The 20,560-nt window shown below is 47.3% G+C and overlaps 1 protein-coding gene across 7 annotated transcripts in view; it reads left to right on the top strand.

Moving 5' to 3' along the window:
• The window catches only part of ATP11C (ATPase phospholipid transporting 11C), a 44,094-nt gene that overhangs the window by 20,996 nt on the left and 2,538 nt on the right, over positions 1-20,560 (top strand). Inside the window, exons 15-31 of one of the 7 annotated variants that reach the window (XR_001864514.1) lie at positions 867-938; positions 1,809-1,882; positions 2,557-2,660; positions 3,231-3,412; positions 3,969-4,232; positions 4,574-4,748; positions 5,403-5,505; positions 6,761-6,906; positions 7,278-7,337; positions 8,384-8,511; positions 10,951-11,086; positions 12,396-12,411; positions 12,896-12,961; positions 13,755-13,858; positions 15,348-15,501; positions 18,464-18,559; positions 19,737-19,800. Coding sequence is in view for 6 of the 7 variants with exons in the window: in XM_017742231.1 (XP_017597720.1) it covers positions 867-938; positions 1,809-1,882; positions 2,557-2,660; positions 3,231-3,412; positions 3,969-4,232; positions 4,574-4,748; positions 5,403-5,505; positions 6,761-6,906; positions 7,278-7,337; positions 8,384-8,511; positions 10,951-11,086; positions 12,896-12,961; positions 13,755-13,858; positions 15,348-15,501; positions 19,737-19,853 (1,885 nt within the window). In the remaining variant the exon portion in view is untranslated. Of the gene's footprint in view, positions 1-866; positions 939-1,808; positions 1,883-2,556; positions 2,661-3,230; positions 3,413-3,968; positions 4,233-4,573; positions 4,749-5,402; positions 5,506-6,760; positions 6,907-7,277; positions 7,338-8,383; positions 8,512-10,950; positions 11,087-12,395; positions 12,412-12,895; positions 12,962-13,754; positions 13,859-15,347; positions 15,502-17,509; positions 17,601-18,463; positions 18,560-19,736 lie in introns of those variants that run through there. The other 6 variants (XM_017742260.1, XM_017742237.1, XM_017742241.1 and 3 more) reach the window with 6 other exon arrangements.

The following is a 20,560-nucleotide window of genomic DNA, read 5'->3' as shown; positions in this document are numbered from 1 at the left end:
TGAGGGTGATCTGAAGGTGATAATCCCTTTCCATGGTCTCTCTAGGAAGCAGGTTGTGGTACCAGTGCTGAACCTGACCTGCAGCCCTGTGAAGCCACATGAGCCTGGGGGTTTAAATGAGCTCTCTGTTAAAGGGATGCTCTGTAAAGGATCTTCCCTGAGCGGCTTCCTGGGAGGCTGTGGTTTGCATTCACTGAGAGTAGCCCCAAGGTGCTGCAGTGCCCAGGTGTGGCAGAGGCTTCTTTGCTGGAGCCCACGTGGCCTTTGCTTTAATCCCCTAGAAACTGAGACCAGTTACCATGTGCATATTGCAGTGAAATTGTTTCCTTGCCATGCAGTGGCAAAATAATAGGATGGTTACTTTTGTCAACCCCACATTTGAATCCTGCCGGAGATGCTCGAGGCCAGGCTGGGTGGGGCTTTGAGCAACCTGGTCTAGTGAAAGGTGTCCCTGCCAGGACTAGGGAGAAGAGTTTGGGACTAGGTGATCTGTAAGATACTCTCCAGCCCAAGCCATTCAGTGATTCTATGCTCTTGCCAGCCCCTAGGTTTTAAATGGAGTCTGTTGCAGCTGTGTACACTTGCTCATGGCTTGTAAACCTGCCAGAGACCCAGTGGACCATGTCCAGAGGCTCTCAGTGTCTGTGTGCTCCAGTGCCCAAGCTCTCCAGGGGATGGGAGCGGTGCCAGAACATCATAGCAGGCTCTGCATGGAGCAAGCAAACATCCAGCCGTGTTCCTTAGCTCGGGCTCACTGACTTCTTTGCTCTCCTCTGCAGTGCAGAAGGTGAAACAAGAACATTGTTATGTATAATATGTGCCAATGGGTTTTTTCAATGTTGTTCTGTCCTTTTGTTTATTGACAGGTATGGTTTCACTTTTCTAGGACTTGAAAATGATTTCATGAAAATACGAAACCAAAAGAATGAAACTGAGCTGTAAGTGCTGCTGGGACTGCTGAGGAACAGGGCTGCTCTTCTGCACCACTCCCACCCAGCTTAATCGAGTTTGGTCAACCTGGCAAGGTCAAAGCTGTTCCTTGAGGGCTGTCAGACAGTGCTGACCTGCCCCAAAATCCTTGTTCCCTTCACAGAGCACAGCACATCAAGGTGTAGGCAAAAAGGCTCACTTGCAAAAGTCCACGGGTGGTTTACTGATGTCTAAATTCAGGTCCCTCAAGAGGCTGCAGTCCTTTGTATGTATCCTTCATCTGTGCCAGGCTGTGCAGGTGGCTCCTGGGATTCATGGGGTGGCTGCTGACCTTATGGGCCATGGCTGGGGCTCACAGCAGGACACTGTAAGCCTAAACTCATGATACAGTTCCATTCCCTGTAACCTTCCCCCCCCCAAGTTGAAAATAGTTGGACCTTACCCTGTGCTCACAGCTTGGTGGACATCTGGGAGTCACTGACTTAGTCCCAGCACTCCCTGAAAGCTTGCCCTCACAAGCAGGTTTCACTTCTTACTTCCCTCATGAAGAAACTTCTTATTTAAATGGAAGACTCAGTGTTACTGCTTGTGGCACGTGGTGCCCCATTCCCTGCTGAGCCCCTGCCCAGCTGGGGGCGGTGGGACACTGGTGGGCACCTGCACCCTCACTATCATGCTCAGATCACCACAGACTACTGGAATTTGGGTTTTTTCCTCCATTTTCTTGTGCAGTAGCTGTAAAATTAATTCCCCAGTGGGTGATGCCTCTTGTAGGGTGTATTGATTTCTGGAGCTCATTGTTAGTGATTTTCTGTCTCAAATAATTATTTTTTTATTTTTCCTTCACTGAGTCAAAGCTTTTTTCTCCTTTTTTAAAGGTACCAACTTCTCCACGTGTTGAACTTTGACCCCGTCCGGCGCCGTATGAGTGTCATTGTGAGAACCACCACAGGTACAGTCAAAGTGCACTTGTGGACTCTCATACCTGTGTGCACAGCTATAAAACACATCCCCCTTATCCCTAGACCCAGAGAAGCTGAGCTGTTAGGTTTTCTAAGCTGGTCTAACTAAATCCTGCACTGGCCCTGGTTTCCACAGAGTTAATTTTCCTTTGTAGCAGCTGCTTGGCACCAACAGCAGATCAGGGGATGAGAACAATGACCCACAGGGAGCTCCCTGCCTGCCTTGTTCCAGGCTGGAACAAGTACAGGGCAAGACATGTGAGACTGTCCCCTGGGTGGGATGGGGTTTCATGGGAATAACAGAAAAATTCAGAGGTCACCATCCTTCTCAAGTACCAGTCCTGTAAGGTTTGGGATGCTGGTTTTACCCTCCCTGGAGAGGTTGCCAAGGCTTTCAGGTAGGAAACAATGTCCAGCCTGTTGCAGAAAACTTGCTCAGAGGCAGGTAGGGACACCCAAAGTCTCAGCCAGGTCAGACAAAGGTTTTTCACAGGATGAATGGTGAAAGGCCATTTTTGGTAGGCAGTTGGGCTTCTAGCAGTTCCCTCTTTAGTCCTGCCAGATTCCTCCCTCTGCATCACTTGCTTGCTATTGGTGTTGTTAAGTCTTGTTAAGTCTCTCTGCAGCTTGTGACTGCTATAAACTATTTATAATTTGCTTTTAGGAAAGTTGCTTCTCTTCTGTAAAGGAGCAGACTCCTCTATTTTTCCAAGGGTGCAGCAAGAAGAAATCCAACAAACAAAAGTCCATGTGGACCGCAATGCTATGGTGAGCACATGGATGGCATTTGGCTGGCTCCTGGGGTCAGGAAAGCCTTATTCCTAAAATAGGGATGTGACCTTGCTTGGGAGGGAAGTGTTGAAAATGTGAGTGTCACTTCACATTGTTTTGATACCAGGCTTCTTTCCTTTTCTGTTTCGTTGGCTTCCACCTTTATTTGATATACTTACATGGTCTCCATCACACTTGTGTCCAAGCATCTCCCAGGCAAGTTAAAAATAGAAGTAACAACAGCAGCCTGGTCCCAGCTGTGGTGGCACCCAGTCCCTGCTCTCCCTGCTGGCTGCACACTCTCAGCCCTGGTCCTGTCTTAGTTTCTTTCTGCCCTATTACCTGCACATAATAAGCAGAACCATGATTACTCTGGTGGGAAGAAGTTGCTGTATAAACACAGAAAGTTGCTCTTTTGACACAAGCCAACAATTGTCCTTGCCCTCAGGGTCAGTACTGACAGAAGCACTGATGGTAGACAAAAGCACTAACCCTAAAGTGAGGAGCTGTAAAAAATCTGGATTTAGGGCATTTGTCCACTTTATTTTCTTTCTGTCCCACCACCAGGATGGCTACCGAACGCTCTGTGTGGCCTTCAAAGAACTAACTCAAAAGGAGTATGACAAAATTGACAGACAGCTCAACGAAGCCAAGATGGCTCTGCAGGACAGGGAGGAGAAGATGGCCAAGGTTTTTGATGACACAGAAGCAGACATGCACCTGATCGGGGCTACTGCTGTAGAAGACAGGTAAAGAGGTGGCTCCACCAGCAGCACTGTGCTACCTGTGGTTTCTCTGTGATGTGGCCTTGTGGCCCTGACTCGCCATGGTGGAACTGAACAGCCAGGCAGATGCTGGCAGTGTCCAGGGCAATTAATTACACCATGGCACAACCCATTTCACAGTGCCCTAGTTGCTTAAACTGGCTGGTGTAGTAGGAATTGGGATTTATTAATGAAACTGCAGAAATACTTGCACTTCTAGAGAGTGAATTAAGCACACGGCATTAATTTGCACATCAAAACAAATTCAATTCCACGTTCAGTTATAGTAACTGCAAGTGTAAATGAAACTCTTACTGTGAGGCCTAAGAGTCAAAAGTATAAAGCAGTGATTTCTCTTTTTGCCTGCAAATAAAAATTTGGCATTGCTGACTTGTAATCCTTATTCCTGTGGCAGTGGTCTCCCCAGCACAGGAAAAGACAATTAACTTCTCTTGAGCTGGTGTCTCCTACCTGCAGAATCGGGGTTCCGTGGGTTAGGTGTGGGCCGACCTGCAAAGTGATGCTTTGCTTCTGCTTGCAGGCTGCAGGAGCAGCTGGCAGAGACGATTGAAGCCCTGCACGCAGCTGGCATGAAGGTCTGGGTGCTGACAGGAGACAAGATGGAAACTGCCAAATCCACCTGCTATGCCTGCAGGCTCTTCCAGACCAGCACAGAGCTGCTGGAGCTGACAGCGAGAACGGTGGGTGAGAGCGAAAGGAAGGAGGATCGGCTCCATGAGCTGCTGCTGGAGTACCACAAAAAGCTGATTCAGGATGTTCCCAAAAACCGGGGAGGCCTGAAGAGGTGAGTGAGCCAGAGGACCCAGTCATGCACATTTCAGGTGCAAATTTGGTAGAGAAATAGGACCATGCTGTGGCCCTGGGGACTGGTTCCTTGCAGGCGCTGTGACCAGTTCTTTGCTTCGCTCATCATCTCTGGTAGCAGTTGGCTTTGAACTTAATTGCGCTGTTCCTTTAGTGAAGGGCACGTGTTAAATCCAAGCTTTTTAAAATTACTAAGCCCCCAAAAAAGGATGGGAAGACGATTAACCCAAAACGAGGGGTTTTTTTGCTAAGGTGTTACAAGCAGCTAGGTTGACTTCTTAGTCTGATTATGTTTCAAATGTGTTCCTTGTTGTGCCCCAGAAGCTGGACGTTGAGTCAAGAGTATGGCCTGATTATAGATGGCTCGACGCTGTCGCTGATACTCAACCCTTCTCAGGACTCTGGCTCTAGCAATTATAAAAGCATATTCCTACAAATCTGCTTGAAGTGCACTGCAGTCCTTTGCTGCCGGATGGCTCCGTTGCAGAAAGCACAGGTATTTACCTCTAACTGGCTGAAGCACGTCACTGGCTGATGTGACGCACACTGAATTCATCAGCTGGGACTTGACCTGATCATCTTAATCAACCAGGACTTCTCCAGGCAATGTGTAAGCCTCGTCTGAGCTTCAGAGCATGATGAAAGCACACCATTCTTTCAAATCTGAATGCAAACCCTTTGTTTAATATGCTGGCAGGAAGCTGTAAACCCAGGCCAATTAGAAATAAACAAAACCTCCCAGTTTGCTCTTTTTTTCTTTCCTTCCAAATTTGTCAAGTGGAGTCTGACTTCCTCACTACAGCAGATGATGTCCCAGCCTGATAAGTGATGTGTTTCTGCACCCTGAGATGCCTGCAGAGAGAGCCCACCTTTGGGAGAACAGGGTCTGGCAGAAGGGAAGAGCAGGATGTTGCTGCTGGGGTTTGTTTTTAAATACTGTCCTTCAGCCCTGCACAGCTGGATTGGGCTTTTGCTCTGGTTGTGACTGCAAAGCAAGTGACAAGGGCTTTTATTAACCTGAACTCTCCAGGCGTTATATTGTTGCTGTAAAAACCTGATTACTTGTCCTGGGGGGAGCAGTGGCAAGGTCTCTGGAGGCTTTTTAACTGAATTTTGGGTTCTGCTGCTGTCCTTTTTTTAAATCTTTTAGATTGTGCGAATGGTGAAGAACACAAAAGGAAGCCCGATAACCCTGTCCATAGGGGATGGTGCGAATGATGTCAGTATGATTTTGGAAGCGCATGTGGGAATAGGTAAGAGTCCCTGAAACACCCATCTCACACCCCAGACCTGTCTGCTCTCTGGCTGGGGCTCACTGCTGCGGCGCAGTCGGTGTTTCTGACGGCACACAGCTAAACCAATCCCACTGAAAAATGGGGGAGGTCTGCTCTTGCTTTCTTTGGAGGCAGAGTTTAACTTCAGATTAATGCTTGAGATCATAGAATCATAGAATAGCTTGGGTTGGAAGGGGTCTTTAAAGGGTCCAATGCCTGTAATGAGCAGGGAGATCTTCAGCTATATTGAGTTCCTCAGGGCCCTGCCCAACGTGACCTTGAATATTCCCAGAAATGGGGCATCCACAGCCTCTCTGGGCAATCTGTGCCCGTGTTTTACCATCCACCATCCCCATTGTAAAAGAGAGGGAGATGAGACTATCATATACTGCTCACCTGTGATAGTACCGTTCTCTCTGTCAGTGATACTCTGCAGGTTATTTTCAAAAACTCTCTGACCACGTTTGTGGTGGTAAGGATTGCTTTGGGGCTCAGGAAAAAAGGGGCACAAGCAGCAAACAGATGGGTGATTAGTGGCAGTTGTTGCAAGGGCAGTGTGGTGAAAGTGTCAGACTTCAGTGCTGACTGGTCCTAGTAGCCCAGCACGGGGACCCATGTGTGTTTCCTGGGGCTGATGCCCAGGTGCATTGTGTCTCCACTGTCCATGTGACTGACAGCAGGCTGGAAGCTCCTGTCTGCAGATTGGTGTCAGAAATATGGGAGACTTCTGTAATGCCACTAAAGAAGGGTCAGTGGAAGAGAAAGGGCACATTCTTCATTTGGGGCTGTTGGAAATGCCATGGTGCCCTCTAATGAAGGGAATCCAGTGCAGTTCATTTGGATGTGGCTTTTGAGTGAACAGAACAGCTCTGTGGGGATGTCTCAGGAGGCTGAGCAGCTGCAGTGGAATAACTAAGCTGTGTGAGATGCAGGCCAGCCCACGGGGAACCAATTTCTTATCTTTCATCAGGTTTGCCTAGCTACCCTTCTCTACACTCTTACACAGGAAATCACAGAGCAGCCTAAATATAGCTTGAAAAGTCCAGAGGCAGCTCTGAGTGTTGTGGAGCCAGAACCACGCTGAGTGTATTAGTGTTTGGTCTCCTGGGGCACTCAGGAGGGAAACTCGGCCTTTGTCACGCCTTGAGACACTGAGTGATGTGAGCAAACCCAGTGGGCAGCATCCACATTGCAGCCCCTCGGGATTAACCCCTTGCCACGCTTCTGTCTGCAGGGATAAAAGGCAAAGAAGGACGCCAGGCCTCCAGAAACAGCGACTATGCTGTGCCAAAGTTTAAGCATTTAAGGAAACTGCTACTAGCACATGGGCATTTGTATTATGTGAGAATAGCACACCTTGTACAGTATTTCTTCTATAAGGTAAGGGGCAGTGTGCAGCTGATTTCTTTGTTTACACTATGCATTTCTTTGGCAGTAGAATAAAATAATAAACGGGAGAAAAAACGTGTGGGATATTCTGTAGTTCTGTTTTCCTCCCCTAGGGCAGGTTGTGTGTGCCATGTGTCTGTCCATTGAAAACAGTGCTTACAGGGGAATGTGAGCATTCTTGTAGTGTCTTCTGCAGATATTAACTGTGCACTGGATTGGTTTTGTACTTGATTGAACAAGTGCCCTACCTTGTTTGATGTTGTAATGTCAGCCACTAATGTCTGATAACAGGAAAAACTGCTTAGATTTAGACTGAGAAGTCAGGTGCTTCCCTACTGACCATTTGTCTTTTGTTTTCCTAGAACCTTTGCTTCATTTTACCACAGTTTTTATACCAGTTCTTTTGTGGATTCTCACAGCAGGTAACTTCCAGTAATTTGTCTATAAAGGCAAGGTAAAAAGCAAATGGCATAATGAGGCTTCCTAGCAGAGACTTGGCTTTTGGCATCCTGTCCCTTCACCACCTTGCTCTAGAGGACAGTAGGAACTGACCTGGTTGCTCAGCACTGTATCTGGAACATAATACTCTGAGACCATAACTGAAAAGAAAGCAATCTGCTTGCTTTCCCATCCACCAGCCGTAAACACAGGTGGACGCCTTCCTGAAGTAATGAGAGAAGGATTTAGCTGGTTTGTCAGCACCTGATTTTGCTACTTGTGCTTCTCTTAAGAGAACAAGTTTTGAAAGGTTGCCTGATCTTGTCTCCTCTGCTGCATTTTACTGCATTAAAAATGTCACTCAGGAGGAAGAACAGTTCATTCTTTTATGGCAGCTTTAAAAAAAGACACACAATGAGTGTCATCAGAGCTTTGGTTAGTCCAAGTAAGCATCAGAGGGACAGATCCATGTGGTGAGTGGGTTCATGTGCCTGGAGACAAGAGCTTTGGCTTTTGTGTCACTTTAAAGGGCTTTTGTGTCTATATGGGCTCAAAAGTAACAGGAAGAGTAAATGATGAGAGATAATTCTCTGCTTGTTTTGGCAGAAACACTTGCCTTTTCCTTTTTAAAAAAAAAAAAAGAAGCTGTAGTTCCTCTAAAACAGTCTAGTCTTTAGAGAGCCGCAGGTGGCATCAAGTGTATTAATAGAAGCAGCAGCACAAGAGCAGCAACAGGAAAGCTCTGATAAGGGCTGTTTAGTTATGTTTTTCTGGAGGATAAGCTGGAGATGAGACCAGCCAGTTACAAAGCATCCTGTCAGTGGGAGCAGGTTCCTGGCCACGCAGCCTGTGGGTGCCTTGTTCCCCCTTGCATCGCATGGAGCACAGCTCCTACCCAGTGAAGCTGTGCTGGGTGACAAAGGGATGAACCTGTAGGGTATGTAGGAGACAAGGGCTGGAAGTTTGTGGAGAGGCTTTTAAAGAGGCTTTTTTCTGTCTGTCTCGTTTAACTCTTTCTTCCTCTTCTAAGCCACTGTATGATGCTGCTTATCTGACCATGTACAACATCTGCTTCACATCGCTCCCTATCCTGGCTTACAGCCTCCTGGAGCAGCACATCAGCATCGACACGCTGACCTCGGATCCTCAGCTGTACATGTAAGTACGTGGTCTGGGTAAGGCTCTGCACAGCTCTGTTAGCCATGGTTTGAGTTTTCTTGGTGCAGGAGTATAAGCAGGTGTCCTTGTCCTGTGTCAGTGGTGGGATCACCACGTACTGCAGAAAAAGCCATTCTGTCCCTCGTGGCTCAGCTGTTTCTGCACTCAAGCTGAGCAGCCTTGTTACTGCCTTTTGCTACTTGTTTATGCTCTCTGACAGTATCTGGTCTAGCAAATTGCACTGCTGTATCTCTATAAAAGAGTAAACTGTAGGTGGACTTCTTCATCTGTAAGAAAAATCGAGCTGTGAGTGTGGCCAGACCATTCATTCATGTTTCCCTTGAGCCAGGCAGTGCGAGCCAAGCACGTGGTAGAGCGTGTAACGCATGGCAGGGAGATGTAGCTTTCAGGAGGAAAAAGGATCCATTCTTTTTCAGAAAGATGAATGTTTCTGAATCCCAGCTCAGGCAGGTAGTTTCTCAGCTTGTCTAAATGGATATGGTCCCCCAGGCTTCCCCTCCACCGGCCAGGTCCCCTTATCAGAACCCAGGGAGCTCTGCTCATCGATCCATGTGCTCAGTTGTTGGCCACGTTGCCCAGGGAAAGGACAGCTTACACTGTCTCTCTCTGCTTTGTTTATTGTCTTCTCTCCTTGGTTGCAGTGGGGAGAGGCTCCAATCTTGCCCAGAAACAGAGATGCTTTCCATCTTCCTCCCAGCCCTGCCCACACATACGCTTGGGGCAGCCCTTCAGCAAAGACTAAGGAAGATGGTTTTTTGGAGAAAACCCCTCTCCATGTGTCCCTGTTGCTAATTCCCCAGCCTGGCAGTGAGTTCAGCCCTGTGGAAAAAACCACGTCAGGGCTGCTTTGGCCAGTGCCCTGTGCAAGCCCTGTCACTGTGGTGTGATGCTCTTCACCAGTGCAGGAGCCACGTGTGGCACAGCTGTGCTCGAGCCAAGAGTGATGTCTGTGCAGAGAGAGAAAAGGGAATTACCAGGTGCCCAAAATATTGTGTGGAAGTTGCCTTAGGTGTAGAAGAAGCAGTGAATGCAACAAGAGCTGTAAGGCTGGGAAGGGGCTTGGGTGGTTTTGAAGTGAACACTCAGAGCCATGACTGATTAGAGTTCTCTGTTCCTTCCCTCGTATGGTAAAATGCCACCATCTGTGTTTTTAAATAGCTTGGTAATTGAGTATTGTGCGACAGAGAGCAATAACAGCAGGCCCCTGTGCCTTCCCCTGGTGGGCTCTCTGATCTCTGGGGTCTGTCTGTTGGGGGGAAACAGCCTTAGTTTGAATATTCATGACTGTGCCTGTGCTGCTGGATGCAGAGCGCCCGCTGCGCTGCTGCTGGAGGAAGTGCTGAGCTGCTGCAGTGCAGATCCTGAGTCTGGAAAAAGCCTGTTTACCATGAGCACTGCAGGACAGAAATGGGAATGCTAAACAGAGCTCGCAGGGAGGAAGCTGCTTGTATTTTCTCTCCTTGCGATAACCCACCACTTCCAGTCTGGTTTATCCTTGCTCTTTTCTCAGACCCAAACTGTGATACGTTAGAGCGTGGTCACGGCATCGTTGTACGTAGGATTCAATAGGGTCTTGTTTTAGAAACTGCAATTACAGGAGCCCGGCACCATGCAGGTTTGCAAAGTGCATCTTGCTGAAAATGGATGTACTGCTTTAGGAGTTAAGGAGAATAATGTGAAAAAGATAGGGATTTTAAAGAAAGTAATCTGGAAAGATAATGATGCAGGGAACTGTCTTTAACTCCCTCCTGCCCTGATAGCCACCCTGCACTCCCCAGGCCCTGTGTGTGGTCCCTGCAGAGCTTTGCTCATAGCCCATCCATTTGGTGCTGCTGCCTCTGTGCCAGATCTCATCCTGAATTCAGCCAAGAGCCTCCTGCTACAACCCCTGTGATAAAAACACCCACCATACAATTCAGGAGGTTATTTTCAGCCTGTGCAGAAAAACACCACTTGAGGGAACAGGACTTGCAGAGCTTTTCTCAAAAAAGGACTTTGTGCATTCAACAAAAAGAGGGAAGCACACCATGGATTTCCTGCATCCCAGACAGCTGTTCTTTAGCCCTACCCTGCTTTTAAAATTAAGCAGATAGTGTCAGATACCATGGGCAGTGCAGGGGTTCAGGAGAGGCTCAGGACAGCGTTGCCTTGGTTCACTTTGTGCTTTTTCATCCAAGTTACCTAAAGGAGAAGGACAAAGCAATTCATATGCTGAACCTCTTGTGATTTCTCATGATCAGCAGCTGCATATGAGAAGTGTTCTTTATGTCCTGAACACTGGCAGGTATTTTTGTGGTTTCCCTCCTGCCTCCTACAGCAAGGGCTTGCTCCAAAGCCCCCTGATCCTGTGCCTGTGAGGAGCTTTGCAGCGCATCCTAAACGTGGTGGTGATGGTCTTGTTACTCCATCTCTTGGCAGGAAGGTGTCGGATAATGCAATGCTGCAGTGGAGGCCGTTCCTATACTGGACCTTTCTGGGCGCCTTTGAAGGACTCGTGTTTTTCTTTGGGGTTTATTTTCTTTTTCAAAACTCGTCGTTGGAAGATAACGGAAAGGTAACGCCACCAAAAAAAGGAAGATGAGTGTTTGTTTTGTGCACTGCCTCTGATATGCCTGGCAGGGAATATCTACGCGCTTAATCTGTGCAGTGTGTCTCGAGTCTTGTCCGACAGTGTAGCCTTGCTTATGGTGTGATTCTGCAGCAAATGCTTGAAATAAAACGTTTTCCAGATCACCATGGAAACAGGGCAGAGCTGGTTACACTCACTAGGTAAAATGACTAGTCTTACACACAGCTCTATTCCAACCCAGTGAGCTTTGCACAGCGCTCGTCCCCTCTTCTGTGTGATCCCAGGCATTGGCCCAGGGCAGGAGCAGTGTCTGTCCTTCCCACCAGGGACAGCCAGAAATTTGGCACGTGCTTGGCTGGTTGTGAGCAGCTGAATTAGCCCACCTTGATGAGATGCTGCTCATTAGCGCAGACATGGTGCAGGGCTGCTTGTGTGCTGTGCATGCTCTGCGCTGTGATTTCAGCCTCCCATCTCCCTTTGCCCTGGGGGAAGGCTGGTGCTGGCCTTTTGCTCCTGTTTTGGAGCCAGCACAAGTCCCCAGCTGCTGGAGCGAGCAGGATGTTGTCCCTGCTGTCTGCTTGCTCATGCCTCTGCTGTGGGGATGAGCACTTGCACCGCCACATGAGCGAGGTGTGGGAGCTGCTTGGGTTAACTTGTACAGAAAGAGGAGGAAAAAAGTTGGAGGTTTTTTCTTTTTCCTTTTTTCTTATTTTTCTTATTTTGCTGGTTAACTGAGTGCAGAGTGCAAAGCATTAGTGCAGGGTGGCTGCCACGTGTAGTGGCCTGAGCTGTTTCAGGACCCTTTCCCCAGGGTAATGTGCAGCATGTTATTAGATCTTGACTGATGGGAAACTTCTTTACGTCATCACTTGTGACCCTTGAAAATACCTAAACCTTTTTTAGCAGCTAACACTTGGAGAAAAGCTGATGAAATTTATGTATGTATATTCATACATTGCATCAATGCCAGGATATGTGGCCCCAGTCAAGCCCCTGTATTGTCAAATCAGTGCTCTTCTGTATTTATAGCCATTCTGGTCATACTTGAATGAAACATGAAGCCCTGGTATGTTCTGCAGATGCCTTGAGGGGTCAAGTCTATGTGGCACTACAATAGGATCTGTGGTTATGTCCTGTTCTGTAAACACTTATGCCTGTAAGAACTGCTACCAGCAATTGTTCATAATATCCATGTATGTTTGATTGACTCCTTTTTCACTCCTATTGAATTTAATTTTTTTGCATTTTTTGAAAACTTTTACATTTCACTTTCTGTTTTAATGTATGCGTTCAGATCTTGACAGCCTTTGGTAAGCATCCCTCCCATTCATTGCCATCATTTGGATTTATATACAGTATCTGCTTTTCTTTGTGTGCGTAGTCACTAGTACCCACAAACCAAACCAGATGAACAGTACCCACTGGTGCATTCTGCAGAGGGGACTGCAAAGACACGATGATGAGTGTGGCGAGAAAGCAGAAACTGAGTAAATTGCCAAGAAATCCTGAAATGCAGGTGGTGCAATGACTTGTATCCTCGATCAACATTGCTGTTAGTAGGAGGTTGTAGCTGTCACTGTCCCAGCTCTGGTCACCCGTGTGTGTGGCACTGCATGGCTCAGGGTGGCGTAGCGGGCGGCGAGTCGTGCGGGTGCCTGGAGCCTCTCGAGTGTCGATCTCCCTTAGCAGTCGCTCCCTCTCAGCCCTCCCTGCTTGCACCCCGTCCCCATCGTTGTTTCTGTGCCTCCACGGGGCAGGGCCGAGGCGCCTGTGGCAATGGTGTGTGTTTTACAGGTGTTTGGAAACTGGACCTTCGGGACCATTGTTTTCACCGTGCTGGTGTTCACCGTCACTCTCAAGGTCAGCATCTCCCTTCCTTCCTCAGTCACTCATGGCAGGTGTTTTCCAAGGCCCGTGTGTGCTCTGTAAAACTGTGTAATGAATGTGTGGAAGGTGAAATGTCTGAGTGTTTTCTACCACACTTAAATCTTCTTCCATAGAGGCAGAACCTGCTTACTTTCCTTTGTGCAGTCTGTGGTCTTTAAGCGTTTATCTTCCGTTTAAATTATTTTTCTATTTTTTTCCCCTCTTTTGAGGACTCCAGTTGGTTATGGTTGACTTTTCCCCCTGCTTTCACCCCTCGATGTTCAGTTCCAGCAAGAGGAGCGGAGCAATAGAGAATTTGGATTTGTTCACCTTGTTTCAGACAAGGCTGAGTGCCAGAGTGATCACAAAAGCACGTGTGTCAAATAACAATAGCAAATCTATTTTGTTTCATGGAGCTTTCCAGAACAAACTGTTTGCATAAGACCTTACAAAAGGTCTTTTATGTTTGGTTCAGGACAGCAGGTGGTGACAAGAGGCAATTACAGTCCCTGTAACCTTTAGACATTTCTTTCCTGTAGCATCAAGGGTTGCATCAAATTTGTTCCATTAAAAAGTGTCAGTTACAATTAGAATGTCACTGTTTCCCTACTAACATTGTGCCAGACTGTGGATATTGAAAATGTTTTTCCTGGTGCCCATATGCACAGAGGTAGCTGTTTGGAGAACCTTCAACCTTAGTGTGAAACCAGTCTGAAATTTCATATAAATACAATCCCAATACACCCTGCATCTAAAGCCTTTCTTCTCTCTCTTTTTATTCCCACAGCTAGCGTTAGACACCCGATTCTGGACGTGGATGAACCACTTTGTGATTTGGGGCTCCCTTGCTTTCTATGTGTTTTTCTCATTCTTTTGGGGAGGAGTCATTTGGCAAGTATCTTTTCTTCTTTCCATGGTCTTTCTTAGGGGAATGCCCAGTGCTGGCTGTGCAGGGCACATGGCTGCGGCATCCCCTCATTTGGGGTATCCTGAGATTTGCAGGTGGCAAGGGATGTGCAACCCTGCTCCTTCTCTGCTCAGTGAGGAAGGGATGCCTCCATCCAACACCCACCAAAAGCCAGTACTGGAAGAGGGCTGTTGCATGATGAGATGTGTTTGAGGAGGTCTCAGCCCACCAGAGGGAATAGCCTGAGAGAGAGAACGCCCTGGGTGCCATCCAGGTGCTCAGCTTTGGCAGGGGGTGTTTGCTTTTCTGCCCGCTGGGTCGTTTGTGGTGCTGAGGCTCTTGTCTTTATTGGGAGGTTCTAGAGTAAAAACCTTTTAGGGTCTGTTTGTGCATGTGGGTGAGAGAGACAGGAAGAATTCATGGTGGATTTCACCCAGTGAAACAGAAGGAAGGAACAGATGAGGCAGATGCAGAGCAAGAGGATGTGGCCCTCTGGGACAGCTTAAGAGGGAAAAATAAACAGGAGAAAGCACAGGTCCTGGTGTTGGAATCATGGATCTGAGTAGAAGAAATTCTCATTGATTTGAGTGCAACCAGTATTTTAGGTTCAATGTGCTGCAAAGGCAGGTGAGCATTAGTACCTTACCAGCATTACCAGCTGTGTATTTCCTGTGCTGCAGTAAGTGCTCAGTTGACATTCACAGTTGACAGCATCTCCCATTTTACACCTTTGCTTTCCCATGGGCTATTGGCTGGATCCCTGATCCAGTAGCCTGCTAGTAAGGATGTAGAACAGATTTAAATCTTTTATCTGGGCATCACAAGCTTTAATTCTTCAGTTAACTCTTGCTGACCCACAGATCCAGATCTGCAGTCTAGCCACAACTCTGTGCTGAAATGTGAGTTTTCTACTGAAAACTCCTTCTGCTGTTTAACTTGCATAGCTCAATATTTTTGACTTAACACTAAGCAAAAACTGCTTTGGGATCCTTGTCATCAGTTATTGATGGTGTTTTTCACAAACAGCTGTTGGTTGCTCTTCCTCATCAAGGAAGGGGGAGGAAGGAGCAAATAACCTGTTGTGATTGTGAGACTCTGGATTTCCACTATCAAACCCAAACTAGAAGCCATAGCAAAGCCTGAAGCTGAAATAAAAGTACCTGGTTTTTGATGAGGTGAATAACTTATCTTTCAGTGATGGTAGCTAAATTCAATCCTCTTCCCACCCTGAAAAGTAACAGATGTGGAAGATTCAAAATGGATGGTGACATTTCTGAAGTATTTCTTCCAGAAATAGTGCAGTCAGAGGCAGGAGATGGATTGGGAGAAGGATGGACAATGTGTTTCTGTGCTGTACCCATCTCCATCTGAAAGGGAGGCATAACTGCTGACAGCTTGACATGAAGTCTCCTTTGATTCTAACCTTGGAAAATCCATGTTAACCAGAATTTATTTGTATCCTTTCTTTTTCAGGCCTTTCTTGAAGCAGCAAAGAATGTATTTTGTATTTGCTCATATGCTGACTTCTGTTTCCACATGGCTGGCAATAATTCTCCTGATCTTTATCAGCCTTTTCCCAGAAATTCTTCTAATAGTTTTAAAAAATATAAAAGAGAAAAATCATCAGGTAAGGAACAAGATGATGCATCCCACTGTATTTTTAGGAAGACCTTTCTTACCCTTAGGCACCAGATGAACCTGTAACAATACCATGTACCACTCACATCTCAAGGGAGGCTTTCTTGAGTCTTGTCTTGCTCTTTCACATGCCAAAAACGTCAAGAAGTTATTCTAAAAATACTGCCTAGATCTGTAGCGGGGAGAGACTCAACCTGTGCCTTTCCTTAGTTGCCTTCCCTGGGTGGGAATGTTCTGTCTCCTAGAGAAATGTGTAAGCCCTGTCCAGCCTGAACTGACCATCAAACACGCCGTATCTTGTCCTGAAAAAAATTGCTCATTTTTATGTCAGAAAAACACAAGCAGGATTCTCCCCTGGGTGTGTCCTCAGGTGCTGGTGCAGTGGGAGCAGGGTCAGGTCCTGTCACATCTGCCCATCCTCCATACATAACCGAGGGCTCAGACCATGGTGTTCACTGTCCCTGAAAGGTGTCTGGTTTCTGAACAGCTTTCCTTCCCTGCTGGGGAAGGAGGGCTCCCTTTGGAAGTGGAAACCTCTTAAAAGTTTTCTTCATTGCTCCTGCAAGTGGGGAAGGCCAGCACTGCCAGGCTCACAACTCGCTGTGCTGAGCCCCCTGCCTTTGTCTCTGCTTGCCCAGAGGTGCTGAACGTCCCAGGGGTGCAGCCCCATCCCCTGGGCAGCCCCTGCTGACCCCCCCCGTGCCTTCCCCTCCTGCAGCCTCTCTCTTCCCCTGCAGCATCAGCGAGTCCTGCCCTGGGTCAGCATGTGCTGTGTTGCCAGCCAGCCCTGGCCTCCTGACCTCGGGTTTACATGTCCCCAGGCTGCAGTAGGGCACAGGTGAAGGGACATGGTGTGGGGTCACCCCTGGCCAACTCGCAGCCAGATTAGCCCCACCCCTGGATCGTTGATAGAATCACAGAAAGGTGTGGGCTGGAAGGCCCCTTAAAGATCATCCAGCTCCAGCCCCCTGCCATGGGCAGGGTTGCAGTTCACTAGATCAGGTTGCTCAGGGCCACATCCAGCCTGGCCATGAACACTTCCAGGGACGGGGTGTCATTAAAGTTGAAAACAACAGAGATGGTAAGAAAGCCATGGTTGTATTTTATGAGGATCTATGTAACTTCTTCTACTTGAGTATGATTTAATAGTTTCTAGCTTGGCACCCCTGTTGAATAGGCTGGGAGTGAGTTGCTCTCAGCTGCAGACATAGGACAGTTTGGGGACAGTGCCCTGGAAGGATGACCTGGGGGTTTCTGAGCCCCAGCTCAACTCACCTGGGAGGTGACCCATTTTTGCCTTCAGCTGCTGACCAAAGATCATTCCCTCTTGCAATACTTACTTTCAAGAGTGCTTTATATTCATTTAACAAAGGCTCTTGTGAAATCACTTAGCAAAGCAAATTGGGTGTTGTCTAGAAAAGTCTCCAGATGTGCATCCCAAACTAAACACAGGCTGAGCCATATTTAAATGTACATTTTGTGTAAGAGCTTTACTGTAAATGCCTGAAGGAGCTGGATATCTGTGTCTGCCATCAGACACCAAAGTCAGTCACCTGATTTGTAAAGGCATCTAAGACTAGGTAGAGGATTTCAAATCAAGACCTTTGTTGAAAATTCCGACCTTAATATTGTAATAAAAAGACCCAAGGGGAGCATTAAGTGAAAAACAGGATTAGGAACATTGTTTAGGGGTCTGAACCACAACTTGGCAGCCGAGGATCCCTTCTGGAAGGGTAGGATGGACTTCAGGCCAAGCTGATGGGCATTTGCCCTTGACCCCAGTGGGGATAGGGTTTCACCCCCAGTGTCCTATAACACAGCTCATCAGCTCTGCTCAGCCTTTATTAAGTTTTCTGTGTGGAAGTGTGGTGGTTGTTTTGATTTTGTTTTGATTTTGTTTGTTTCTTTAACTGCAAGGCGCATTTGTGTTTTCCTTGGTTTCTGCCTTTCTCTTTCTTGTACTGCAATTTTCTGTCTTTTGTGCTGTTGTGAACTAGGTAACGAAGCGCCTTCCTTCCTCAGGAACATCCACTATCTTCATGCTTTCTCAAACTTCCAGCAATCACAGCTTTTCTTGGAGTGAATAAGGTGATTTCCTTTCTGAGTCGCAATGTGTTGCTTGCTCAACTGCTTTTTTCTTCCTTTTAATGCCTAACTCCTGAAAACCCACATTTAGATTTGCTCACACAGCAAAACCTTGCTTTCCCCCGCCTTTTGCCTTAATTTAAATCTTTTGCTTAAATATTTCGTCTGTCTCTTCCCCTTGGGTCTCTTGCTGCACCTCAGGTGGGTGAGCTGGTTGTGCTCAGGATGTCCAAGTGAGGTGGACACAGACAAAGCTGGTTACACTCTCCTTCCTTGCTGTAGTTTTGTGTTAGTGGACCAGATACAAGTGGGACAAGGTGGAATGGATGTTGATTGTCCTCTGGATGAGTTGTCAAGTGCCTCAGGCTTGTCTGACCCAGGAGGAGCTTCCCCAGTGCCCACCTTGCCCAGTCCATCCCAGTTGTTAATGCTGCCGTTGTTCTTTGTGTGATTAAGCCACAGCCCTCACATTGAGGGATAGTCTTGGACTTGCTGACCATGGGAGTGGTGGGGCCATGCACAGAAAAGCACCTTGATTACATGTCCCTAGTGTTTGGTTCCATTGCACATCTCCACCATTACTTGCTGTTTTAAAAATACCAGTTATGTGGAGATCAGGGATGTTTTCCTCCTCCCTCAAATGCACCTGCAGCATAAACCTCCAGACATTTTGAGAAGCAGGGCCAGTTTCTGAATACCCTCCATGCCTCTTGCCCTGCAAAACCGAGCCAGTGTTAATCACCGTGTGTTGCTCCATCCTTTATGAAATGACTCAGCTGTAAAAAGGATTGTGTGTCTTGCACTGTTTGACCCCAGGCAGGCTGAGGGTCATGTGTGCTATAAGTCTCTTTGCCTCGCTGTTGCAGAGCAGCAGGAAGGCACCTGATTCATTGTCGGCCAGACCTTCTGTCACACCACTTCTTTTAAGAACATTCTCAGATGAGTCTAATGTGTTGTAACAGGTACCCTGTCCGGAGGAGTTGGGATGGTTTTAAGGGCATCAATTAACCAAATGTAACCCCCTCCAAATCAATTAAACCATGGTTCTTGTAATCCTTTTGACTATTGGTGTGGGGCACCTGTCCTTGTGGAATGGAGATGCAATGCTTGGGATACATTTTAATTTGGGGATGTGGTACTATCCAGCTTCTTCAGAATCCCATATCTGTACAGATTCTTTCAAATATTTGGCAATATGTAAACAAATCTTTCAATCTAACTGCTATTTCAGTCTAATATTACAGAAAGTTTAATTTGAGAGTGCAGTCTGAATTGTGCTAACACTGGTTATAAAAGCTAATGCTGATACATTTACAGTGAAGCATTGAAATCTCAGTTGTTAAAATGATTCCAGTATTGCATCTGAATTGTACCAAAATCCCTTTCTCTAGGGTGCATGCTGTTCTGTCAGATAGAATAAGTATGTTTTAATTCATCTGCATAGATGGAAACTAAACACATGTACTTATCTGTGTATGTGGGCACATGGGACGGAGGCATGTCTCGGTGTCCGTGTGTCTGTACGCACACCCAGAGCATCCTCGTGTGGGTTGACTTGATTTTAAACTTGGTAGTAAGGCAGTAGCAGAATAAAAAAAGTGCCTAATTGAATTCACAATTCTGCTTTTAGTGGAGATGTCAGGTGTGGTGTCTGCTGCAAACATAAGCCTGCAGATTATCTACGGACCTCTCGCACCTTTGTGCCCGCGCCTGCTGCTGGAGAAATCAGGTTTATGGGCACGGCAGGTGCAGCAGCCCGGCTTGCCAGGCCTCCAGTGCATCTGGCAGCCGGCCCGTGCAGCCAGTCCTTCCCCACCGACATTAGGTGGTGCTCTCCACCACTGCATTCTGATGCAGACTGGTGTGGGAGGCGGCTGGACCAGCCCAGAGCGGGAGCTGCCGGGGACAGACAGCGAGGCAGATGCCACTTTAGACTTCATGCAGCATTTTGCAAATTGTGAAAATCGATTTGTCATCTGATTGCTTGGTTGTGAATGATATTTGGCACTTTTATCATGGGCTAATCATTCTTCTTCTCCTAGATAATTTAATTTTTTTTTAAAATAACCCAGGAAAAGGTTTTTGAGTTTGGGAATGTAACAGTTGCAATACATGTTTGTTTTTCTTCTGATTTTGCAGGCTGGCCCCTTTGATCTGCCTGTATTAGTGTCATACAAACGTATAGAGAATGGTTATGTGAAGACTGAAGATGCTGTTACTAATTTGGCAGAAAGATATCCTCTCAGGATACCTTAAAGTGCTCCACACAAACACTGCTGTGTGTACATCACAGTATTGTCATGCTGTAGGAAAGCCCGTGGGTTTAACCTGACAGTTCCCTTTGACAGTACCAAGGACTGTAAGAGCCATGCTGGTAGAGCAGCAGCCAGGGCACTGGCCCCACAGTACCTGTGTCTTTGGTCTTGTGGCTTCCCTGCCCTCCCAGAAAAACCAATTCTGCCAAATTCTACATCATTGGAGGCTGAGAAAGCATCTTTAGGAAATCACCCAAAACAGCATGAATTGAAGTGCAAGAGTGCAGTGCCAGCCCCATCTCACATGGGGGCTTCCTCTGCCCACTGCAGATCTGTCCGAGAGCAGCAGAGAGCTGCTTGAAACTCTTGCTCTGCCTGACCAAAGAAGTAGCACAGACTTCAACCCAATAACATCCCCCTCCAGCCCACTGAGGGCACTGGGAAGAGGCTGCTCCTCTCACACAGAAGGTGGATGCACCTGGAGCCCCTCTCCTGGTGCTGGGGCTGCGCTGCCTCGGCCGGCGGCTGCCCCCTCCCAGCCGTGGGTTCCCAGATGCACACAGCAGGATCAACTGAAAATCTGGGAGAAATCTTTGCTGCTCCCTCCTCCAGGTATGGCTGGAAGCAGTCTGTGGTCTCCCATGTGAAGACCTGCAGTGCTGGGAAAGTGCCAGAGCATCCTCCCACAACCAGTTTACTGATGGGTTT

Source organism: Corvus brachyrhynchos, unplaced genomic scaffold (assembly GCF_000691975.1).
Source record: "Corvus brachyrhynchos isolate BGI_N302 unplaced genomic scaffold, ASM69197v1 scaffold220, whole genome shotgun sequence".
Classification (NCBI taxonomy): Eukaryota; Metazoa; Chordata; class Aves; order Passeriformes; family Corvidae; genus Corvus; species Corvus brachyrhynchos.
This window is presented reverse-complemented; position numbering and strand designations above follow the sequence as displayed.